The sequence below is a fragment of the Magallana gigas genome, chromosome 8, assembly GCF_963853765.1.
Source record: "Magallana gigas chromosome 8, xbMagGiga1.1, whole genome shotgun sequence".
Lineage (NCBI taxonomy): Eukaryota > Metazoa > Mollusca > Bivalvia > Ostreida > Ostreidae > Magallana > Magallana gigas.
In genome coordinates this window covers 7,724,766-7,735,619 of record NC_088860.1, presented here as the reverse complement: position 1 = coordinate 7,735,619, position 10,854 = coordinate 7,724,766, and the positions used below count along the sequence as shown (strand labels likewise).

The 10,854-nt window shown below is 34.6% G+C and overlaps 1 protein-coding gene across 3 annotated transcripts; it reads left to right on the top strand.

Moving 5' to 3' along the window:
* Positions 1 to 847: 847 nt before the first annotated feature.
* LOC105325170 (uncharacterized) lies at positions 848 to 10,749 on the top strand. 3 transcript variants are annotated; one of them, XM_066070341.1, is made up of 5 exons: positions 848 to 1,026; positions 5,241 to 5,787; positions 6,343 to 8,049; positions 8,337 to 8,564; positions 8,625 to 10,749. In XM_066070341.1, exons 1-4 carry the CDS (start codon positions 934 to 936, stop codon positions 8,531 to 8,533), a joined length of 2,544 nt encoding a protein of 847 aa, XP_065926413.1. In that variant the 5' UTR covers positions 848 to 933; the 3' UTR covers positions 8,534 to 8,564; positions 8,625 to 10,749. The 3 variants fall into 3 exon arrangements, with proteins under 3 accessions (XP_065926413.1, XP_011422899.3, XP_034318139.2); XM_011424597.4 differs by having other exon boundaries at positions 8,337 to 10,749; XM_034462248.2 differs by lacking the exon at positions 848 to 1,026 and adding an exon at positions 4,713 to 5,105 and having other exon boundaries at positions 8,337 to 10,749.
* The last annotated feature ends 105 nt before the right edge of the window (positions 10,750 to 10,854 follow it).

Here is a 10,854-nt window from a genome sequence, read left to right as displayed (position 1 = left end):
TTCAACGTTCAAAATGTAAACAAATGCTTTGTTTACATAGCAAATAATTTCAAGCTCTGTAACTCGCTTATAACTCAACAAATGACATTCAAATTTCGGTTGCCTATTAAAAATGCCTTTCTGAAGCATTGTGATTATTAAAATCGTAAAAATAATTTTTGACCAAAATCGTGACCATGCCCCTTTACCATTTGGAATCGAGATCTTAATTCGTCTGTAAATAATTGTCCAATAAGGCATATACATAGCATTTTTTTTCTAAACCAGTAAGAAAAATATGAAATTGCTATTCGAAATCAAACGCCCATAATACGTATTACTTTCTAGATATAAATGATTTATCACTTCAGTGCAAGTGTGATTTTTTTTTGCTTTTTCATACTGATAAAATAATCTGAAAATATGTCACAGTAGATTGATGTAGCTAATATACTATTGTAGCGATGTCATTTAGTTTCACATGTAACATTAAACAATTGTTTATTTTGTGCATGTAGACCTATACACTTTGAATAGATCAGATTATAGAACTCTGTTGATATCAAAAAATGAGGTTTCAGTCTGTGTAATTATTGAAATTAATAATGACAGTCAATGGATAATGTTCTTTTCGATCAATTTATTTACATTTGTTTCTTGGGGGAAGGGGGAAATAAATCTCTCAACGTTGAGGTGAGTTAACTTTGTGTTCCCAGTCTCATTTTGAAAACAGGTTTGCTAAATGTTTTCAATACTTTCAGTACTTTGATATTTTTTTCACTGTAAAAATCTCCCGCCAATCCGCCAAGTCAGAAAAAGTATTCTGTTATTTGGCGCAATTTCATTGGTTGAAAAATCGGGAATTCCCAGTCCGCATGACGAAATATTGGTCGTTGAAAAAAGATGGCGGATCGTTTGTTGATAACAGCAAGATAGCACGCGGTTATATATTCAATGGAATGCGTTGTTATAATAAGTGATGAGGAAGACAACGAAGAAGAAAAATTCAAAGCTGATTTGGCTCTTGCTAAACGTCTAAGCTTGCAGGTAAGAAGTATGATATAAAACAAAACGAGGATTCTGCACTAAACTAAGATGGCGTAAGAATAGTGGGCCTAGTCAAGAAAACGCAAATACACTTTTGTTTTGCGTTGACCAGCAAAAATGCAATGTTATAAACACAAAAAATATTGATACCCAATACAAGTTTTGGGCATTATTCACAGGTACATTATGTATAAAGAATACGTGCTATATATAGGCCAACAAAAACCAAAGCTATTCCGGGAAACGAAACCTTACAATGCTACTGTCAAGTGTGACACAAAAACGTTCTTTCAGTGTTCAAGTACTTTTTAAGCAACAGGAACCAGTTGCAGTCATTTTGGGGTTTTGGAGTCATGATACCATATGATACTGTAGTATTGTAAGCTATAGTCTATGGTATAGGTCTGGTAATAGGATGACCTTTTAACAAGACAAGACGAATCATTTTAAATTAAAATACCGTACCATGGGCTTTGTCCGACCTATATTCTGATCAAAATTTTTGCTTCCACCAATTCTTGCCTATAATCATGTTAATATTTTGATAATAGGTTTAGCAGACCAACTGGTACGCGTACTTGTACGTGTAACAATTAAGTTAGAACTACGTGCACCAGCTCACATTACTTTTCTTGTTTAGCAGTTGTAACGCAGAACTGTACGTGTAAATGTGTTATTGTAATTCTAGATATCATCTCCTACTATAAAATAAGCTGAGAATTTTAGTTACAGTTGAAAATTGAGAATTCTGCATGTGTTAATTTTATTATTTATCATTGTTTAGATATGTATATTTTTTTTAGTCACAGATGAAGATAAATAAAATAACAGTCATTGCATGTTTTGGAGGAAGAGATACGTGTATTAAAACATATTAGATTTTAATGAAAATTTATGTTTGTTGATATCAGTATTCGCATTAAATATTCAGGCTTAAGAAAAATAAAATAAATAGCCAACAGAGAAACAGAAGCTACAAGTTTGACCTTACGGGTACTTTGCAATTTACACGCATGTTCATTCGGGTACATACGTGTAGAAATTCGTCATTACACAAACTGATGATGTAATGTACATATTTTCCTTTCTGCACGTACACATATGCATACACGTTGGTTTGCTAAACCTCTCTTATCATGATTAAATGTAAACTTTGTGCTTAAACTACATTTATCCACTACATTGCATCCTTAGCAGTAAAAATAGCTTAAAGTCTGTCCCACTGGCAGACATATCTGAAGAAAAAATAAAATCTCAGTTTTAGTTTGTAGTTCATACTGACTGTTGGTAAGGATAAACAGTGATAAATCTTACACCAAGATCAGTCTTAAATCATTTCCTTCCTCTTTCAGCTGACAGGTGCTGCAACACTTTATAATCGGCTTCATCCTCTCCTAATCTTACAACTGTCACCATGCAAGTTCACATGTGTCTTTAAATTATTAATACATGTATTTGAGGACTCTATGTCCATATCTTACATGCTACACTGCCCACTGCTCTCATGGCATTTTGGGGTATTTTGTAGAGTGTTCTTCCATTTGATGTAAATTAATAGGGCGAAAAAAAAATGCTATATATACAGTTAACAAAGTTAAAAAAAAAAGTATTCTGAATTCTGAACATTATAGAACACTGTACAAACGTAAAGTAAAAGAAAAACTTTTATTTTCTCTAAGTTAACATCTCATGTAAAAATAGGTGAAACTGTAAATTTAAAGTGATTACCTTCATGGTTTTGTTATGTTACCACTGACTGGTATTTTGATACAGGTTAAAGATATTTTGCACTGAACTTAGAAAGGATGCCAAAATATGTTGAATAAATAGTTATAAATATTTATAAACCTTTATTGTTTTTTAATGCTTTTGAATTTACCAAAAAACTGTAAAATGGTTCATAGGTACCGTTAAATGTAAATACATATCGGTAATACATAAATTGTACAAAATATATAGACTGACAATATACATGTAATTACAATAATAAACATAATAGATCTATATTTAGGATGAGATGAGACTTCATGATGTCAGCAATATATCAATTGAAGATGTCGTAGGGTAATTACGATTGAAACAATGTGTAGCCTGGTCAAGAGGCTTTAATTATATTAGAGTGGAGCCATGAGAGGCTATTGTTTGAATAACTGAATGCCATGTAGTGTTTGGTGGGAGTCGGGACAGGAGGATGGGAATATAGCATGATAAGTAACACTGAAGGACTTTGGTGTAATCAATGTTCTTATAGCCTCTCATTGTACCAGTAGATGTAATGACTGAATAATTGTTTGACAATTCAGAAAACAATGAGAGATATATATCTTAAACTCTGAGGCATGATGATAGCACATCAAGCAATGGCAACCAATTCTCTGACGCATTTTGTTCATATTATTACATGTAGTTGTACAGGGGACAGTAAATAGATCAATTTCAACATGTTCAAATGAAAAATCCCATCTATTTAAAATTATTATTTACTGATCATATGTAACATCAAAATTACATCTATTATAAGCAAAGCAGAAGAAATATTTTGAATTAAGCTCAATAGTTTGATGAAGTAAGTTTTAAAAGTAAAATTTAAAAAGGTCAAAATGGAATAAACAAGCTTTGATAAGTAGTATATTTAAATGCATGTCAGCCAATTTGATTTATAGAACACTTTTACATTTTCAACAATATCTGAAAGTGATTTATCATATTTTCATGGATGAAAAATCAGGGAAAAAAATCCGGGTTATTTATTTAATAAAGTAGGATTTTGGCTGACCAATAAGAAATCGTTAACTCTTTCCTGGCTCATCAATCAATTATATTTGATAGGTTGTCAATCACTGGTTAGTCATTGCATCAGGGGTGGCATTATTGACTAATAACTTGGTAATTCATTGTTGACAATAATTACTTGGTAATTCATTGTTGACAATAATTACTTGGTAATTCATTGTTGACAATAATTACTCGGTAATTCATTGTTGACAGTAATAACTTGGTAATTCATTAGTAATTTTGCATCAGCATTTTTTAGCGGTATTTGCTAATGATATTCAAGTGGTGCAATGTGATAAAGTTTTAAATCCGTTGTTGCTTGTAACATAATTTTTGATTGGCTAATAAGCAGGGTGTTAATTTTCGTCCACCTAGCTTGAGCCAGAGGTAAATAACATGACGCCACAATGCATTAGATATGACGTCACAATACATTAAATGCGTAAATGGTATATCTTGAAAGTGTATACACCCTTGATTGGACATGGGAAACAGATTTCTTTGGTTTACATAGGAAATGAATTTACTCAGGTCTAAACAAGGGTTGGACCTGGATAACTAATATTATTGCATGTTATACCAAATTGCTAAGTTAAGTAATGCACCGTTTACCAAGGTTGCCATGCAAAATCTTAATTATTCATTCTCTGAAACATTGAACATAGTTCCTCGCAGCAAATCAATATTGTTATGAATTACATGATTGCAAGAACAAACATTCCAAATTAAATTTTGTATGAAACTCCTTGCCAATGATCCATGACAGATTTCAGGCATCTCCTGATTGCAGACAGAGTAGTATACACAGACGTGTCCTACGTTTATTTGTCAACTAACCGGGGTTACAGAGTATGTGTATATATATATACCTGCGCTCTGATTACTTACCTGATACACATGTTTTACTGTATAACCAAGAATCACTTCAGTGACTGGTCAAAGTGAGTCTCCAGGTGTAAATTGTCACTGGACATTCACTGTAGGTGTGAACACAGAGTCTGTGTACACTGGACTAATTTCCTGCTTATTATACCCTGGTACCTCTCTACCCCCAGGGCTGTTTTCATTAACATATCATGAGTTTAATTTGAGTGATTGCTAATTGGTTAATTAGTATCCATTCAGAAGGACTTTGGATAATAGTGAAATTTCTCGTGTCTGGATATGTAGGGATTTGTTAATATGTTGGAACATTTGCTGAAATAAGAAAACTTTGCACATGTAGGATGAATGTTAATGTGGCAGCTATGCCAAATATCTTTGAAATATTAAGTCGTGAGGATTACCATTGTGATGTTTTGAAAGTTAGTAATATACTTGCATTAAATATTTCATTTTTTCTTTTTACATGTATTTCTCCACAATATAAATTTTATAATACATTTTCAGAGATTCATGATTATTTTAAAATTTTTAACCATTTCTTTATTTTTTTTAAGGACCAGGACCATGTCCAAAAGAAAGCAAAGCCTACCAAAGAAAAACCTACCCAAGAACTCCATTCTGCCATCAAAATCAAAAGTTTTGTAAAAAGATTCAAAAAGATTAAATTTGATCCCTCGTCCTACTGCAGTTCATCATGCAGCCAGATAGTAAAAGAGGAGACAATAGAGGACCAACCTCCTTGCAAAATGATGAAGTTGGAGGGAGGGGGACAGGAACCAGTGACAGAGTTTAGAGTGGACCAGGAAATCGTCTACGAACTGATCTCTGATGATGAACTCCCAGACCTGGAGGAGGGAGAGCCTGGGGGGACCTTGTCGAGGACCACGTCGAGGACCACACAGACAAGGCCAGGAGGTGAAGTAAAAAAAGAGTTGGAGCTGTTCAGCCCCGAATCCCCCACCCCAGAGAGCCAGTGGTGTTCCTCTCCTCTGGGGCTGAATGTGGAGCCAATCCGAGTGCCCCTCTATGAGGATGTTTCCTCGGAGGAGGACAATGAGCCAATGTTTGAGGACATATCCTCTGATAGTGATTACTGTAAAGGTAGGCAACTCCTTTTATGAATCAGTATTGGTGTGATTCCCATTGATGATTCAGATAAACATTGACCTACATTCAGATTCTCATTCAGATTAATATTGATCTACATTCAGATTAACATTGACCTACAAGAAAAAAAAAGTATTGCATGTACCATAAACGATAAGATTTCAAACCTAAAGCATGTAAAGTGTTGACCAGTACATGTATCTGTATGATTTAGATAATGTTGAGTGATATGGTTTTACCTTGAACTAAATCTGATGGTCACTCATTGGAGTTATAAAACATTATAAGACATGTCCCCTGTGAATTGCTCTGTAAATATCTTTAGAGGGCTTTATATGAATGACAACTTGGAAGTCATAATCTTTTTTCCATAAAGGTTTTGGTTTTTGCCTAAAAAAAAAATACTTTTTACAGACTGCCTATCAAATACAATGTATATATGGTCAACCAGTAAGGATGAAATACACACTTTATAGCCTTTTTTTTTTTCTCAGATACACAATATATTGTTATGTAAAACTGATGTTGATTTGATGTTATTGTTGACAGATGAAGACAACAAGGGGAATGAGAGCAGTGTGATTATACTGTCAGAGGAGGAGGAGGAGGACAATCAGACTGTGGTGATTAGCAGCTCCGACCAAAGCCTCCAGAAAACACCACAGAAATTTGTCCACCACCAGGACTCGCCATTCAAACAGACAGTCAAGCAGGAAGGTCTCTCCTCTCTACCCTCCCCAAGCGTGCCTTCATCTTCAGGGGTGGAAAGCTTGTTCAACGGCGACACAAAGAGGAAGTTGGCAAACATCTTGAAGCGTGTTGGCTCAACCAAGTCTCTGACCAATATCAATAACAGCAGCTGTAACTCGTCCCCCAGTAGAACTAACAGCTCAAATTCTTTGTGTTCATCTGTCAATCAGAGTGAAAGACACTTTCTGGATGTCTTGGACAGCGGAGTTAGCAGAACGAAAGAGACATGTTCAGAAACTTTGAATGATAGAAAACAGTCAGTGGCAGTGGAAGACGAAATCATTAAGCCAGATGTAAAGCTTGGACAGCCACAGCGCAGGAGAAAAATTCGTGTCAGACGAAAAATTGACGAGGCTACCACTAGTAGCAAGACATTATATGAAGAAAAACCTTCCTCATCAAACAGTTTCTCTGTGATGGAAGTGTTAAAACCTTTGAGAATCAACATCATGACTGATGATGTGGACATAACCTTGTGTCAAGCCATGAGTAACCTTCATGTCAATACAGTCAACAGTTGTTTCGAGGAGGGAACTGACTTTTTGGATCAGGGACTTCAATTCATTCACGATTATTTAGAGAGCCACAGGATTCCTCAGAGTATGTTTAAGGATATTGTGATGAGAGGTCTCTTGGGGAGTCGAGACACACAGCTCATGCTCAAAAGCTACAAAATCATTCTACTGATTCACGAGAAACATCCCGAAGTGTTTTCCGAGTTAGACTGGGACTTCCTGAAATTATTCATGGATGAACTTTCTATTGGACGTGGGCTTTGGAACCAGGAACCCCTGATACTTCACATGGTGGGCCTGTTTTTGAAAGTTTTCGTTAGATCATTTGAGGAAGAACTTTATAGAGTAGATTTCAAGGACCCAAAGGCAATAAGGCAAACTAGTGTGTACAAAACCATTTCTTACGACAGTGGCTACCTGAATCTGAAGGAACTGGTCAACTGGATACGATGCTCTATCACTAGTGGAGAATACCCGGAGGTCCAGGACACAGTGTACTTAGGACACTTAGAACCGGACATTAATCTCGGAGATGCTCATTTACAGAGATCAGAAATTCCCAAAATCTTACCACTACTGCAGAGACTGTTGTCGTTGGGAATTTCTGTTTCTTCATCGCCATTAGAATGTGCCAAACTCATCAGCTCAGAGTTGCTAAAAACATACATTTACCTCACTAGTGTGAAGCAAAAGCGGTTACTTATTGAAACCATCAGCTCAAATGTGTTACGGTTTCGCCTCATTTCACTGGTGCTGTTGAAGGACTCTTTCCTCGGTGTGGATTTTCCACAGGATTTACAGACTATTTACGAGTGCTATTATTGTGCACCTCCCCCGAGGTACTTTCCCCTGACTCCGCCCACTACACCTCAATCTGATGAGGAAAACGAAGGCACTGTGCCACAAGTGGAACATTACTCCCCCGTCCAAGTGGAGGAGCTAGCAATGATATTGTATTATGTGACTCAGAGCTATCTACAGTGTAAGAAAAGTAAGTACCCTTATATTTCCTCCTACTGTCCCTGATTACATTGACAACTTTGGTTCCAAGAAGGAAAAACCTTTGAGTTATATAACACATTTGCTCATAACTTCACAAGGGATATTGGGAAACTCTCCACCGTTCAATATTTATCTTATGTTATGATTATAGTACATTTGTCATTTTTCATTATAGTAATCAATGTATATTTAATATAGGTAGTGCTTTTGACAATTTCCATTTCTTTTTATGAATTAATAGATTAAGTATGACGGTTTGGATCTTTTTTTTTGCAGGGAAAGGACATAACGTGCTTAGAAGGAAATCTATAATGAGAAAGGAGGAACTGAACAGCCTGTCCTCAGAGGATGAGAGGGATCTGAGACAACTCCCTGCCCGCGTGGAGGAGCTGAGGGGGCACCTGTTGACCTTGACCGGTGACCTGACCGAGGCAACGGATCTCTACTTAAACCTCATGATGTGTCTGTCCTGATATCTGACATACATATTGGGCAGTTGATTACCTGAACCCCATGGTGTGTGATTATTCTGATATCTGACATACATATTGGGCAGATGATTACCTGAACCCCATGGTGTGTGATTATTCTGATATCTAACATACTCTGTATCAGAGCTGTCCGAGTTATAGATTTTGTAGTTTAGAAATAGCTAGTTAACAGTTTTTAGTTTAGTAAAAAAGTATGAATGTGCATTGTTCATTCTCTGTGACAATTTATTTAGTGCTACTCAGTTTCCAGAGTGAGAAAGTTTCAGGAATTCAGTGTTCTTTTGTTAATTTATGTTATGCCAATGATCTCTTTTTATTATGACAATCTCTTCTACATGTACAGTAGAATGACCAGGGTTATAAGAGCAAGAAGTTTGTGTTTGTGTTGCAGAGTCCCATAGTTTTTCATAGTTGTTAAGTTTCTGAAGTTATATCTTGCATATTCATGTCATACTACATTAGCATTTATACTCGAGTCTATTGATTTATTGAGAACTTAACAAACATTTTTTAGAATTTTTATCCTTAAACATCAGTCATCAAGCCTTACGGCACTTATGGATCAATAAGATTTAGAAGTAACTTGTATGTATGCAGACAGTGGTCCATTGTATATAAATGTCTTTATACAGGTATATTTACTATAAACTACTTATGATAACCTGACTCAACAGATGTAATATTTTTTTTTAGAAAAATTGCCGTTATAATTGCTGGTAATGGCAATCAATCAAGATTGCTGTGACTTAGTTAGGGAAAGTTTCGGTCAGTTTTGTAGTAAAAAGGTATGCATTTCAACAATGAATACCGTCCTGTCATCTACCTGTCTCACTGTTCATAAAAGGTTACCATGGTTACAGATAAATTTGTATTCAAACTTTAGAATGAATGGTTCCCAAGAATTTCTTATTGACAGTTGTTTGGTTACTATATATATAAATATTGGAATCTGTGCTTTTTACAATAAATCTACTGGTAGTTTGTAAATGTTATTGAAATTTTTTTAGATGATTAAGGCTTAATGCTTATGGGGAATTTTACTGATTTTGATTTTACAGATGAATAGACTTAGAAATCAATACCTTGCCATGGTTTTTTGCAGTGTTTTGAATTACTTTTGAACCAATAAAGGTGATGTTAATAAGCATGGTTTTGGATAATTGTAGCAAATTAGGTTGTGTTGTTGCTCCAAATAGAGCTCTGTCAAATTTCTGTTTCTCCATAAAGCTGTTATCTTAACAATATATAACTGTATAAGGCATTTGTTTATGCATTCATATTATTGGGGTTGTTACTCATGAGTTGTTTCAATTTTTAGAAAAAAGTTATAAAGATTTTTTATGAACAAAAATTCTTAATTCCTAGACAATCTTAAACAATCACCACAGTTTAGAAATTTATGGAGACTTGAATAGTTAGGTTTGTGTGAAATGGTCCATTTTTGATGTGTAAAATTTTTAAGTTAGCTATTACTAAATTTCACCAATATAAATGTTGAAGTTCATATCATTTTTATGTTGTCATTTTACAGCATTGAAATCTCTCATTCCATAGCTTTATGCGAGCCTTTTCCATTATACATACTTTTGCTATATCAAATTATAGTTCATTCCATTTCATTGTTTTGTTACATCTCATTTTTTACGAATATATTTACAATGATCCAGCTACCCCATTTCCATTGGCCATCCATCCGTCATCTTCACACAAATGAAATTCTTGCCCTTATTATTTAATTCATTTGGAACTGTATCTTGCTGTACAATTTTCTGAATTTGTTTTTGTGGAAATTTTTTTTTGGTAATTATAACATCTTTGATTTGCAACAGTTAATTCTATTGTTTATTTTTTATTTAAAGTCTCTGTGCACAGATTATGTTATGAGAACAGTGTAAATAATAACAGCTTTATACATACTAAAATAACTACATGTATTGAGTTAACAACATAATGCGGTGTACTCGGATGCAAATTGCAAAAGACTTAATGTTCATTGTCTATTGTACGGTTTGTTAATAATACATCCATTGTACAAATTGTAGGAAAGACGCACAAGACTTATTTTTGATATCTTTATTGTTCGTTTTTTCCTCCAGAATTTAGATAGACCAGAAGTAATGCTACTTACTTTTGTTCCTTGTTTTGTACAGTATTTTTTTATGCAAGAATTGTGAATAATAATGTTAAAAGCTTTACAACTTGTTGTGATTTTTCTGTTATGTCAATGTCAGCATTTACACATGGTGTAATATTTGTGACAGAATTTGAAACATTGGCTAAAGGGCACTTAGATACTGACGATA

Excerpts from the sequence above, each read along its gene's own strand:
- LOC105325170 (XM_066070341.1), top strand. The coding sequence starts at position 934 with ATGGAATGCGTTGTTATAATAAGTGATGAGGAAGACAACGAAGAAGAA. Across the intron at positions 1,027-5,240 it reads CTAAACGTCTAAGCTTGCAG|GACCAGGACCATGTCCAAAA; the intron begins GTAAGAAGTATG and ends ATTTTTTTTAAG. Across the intron at positions 8,050-8,336 it reads CTATCTACAGTGTAAGAAAA|GGAAAGGACATAACGTGCTT; the intron begins GTAAGTACCCTT and ends TTTTTTTTGCAG.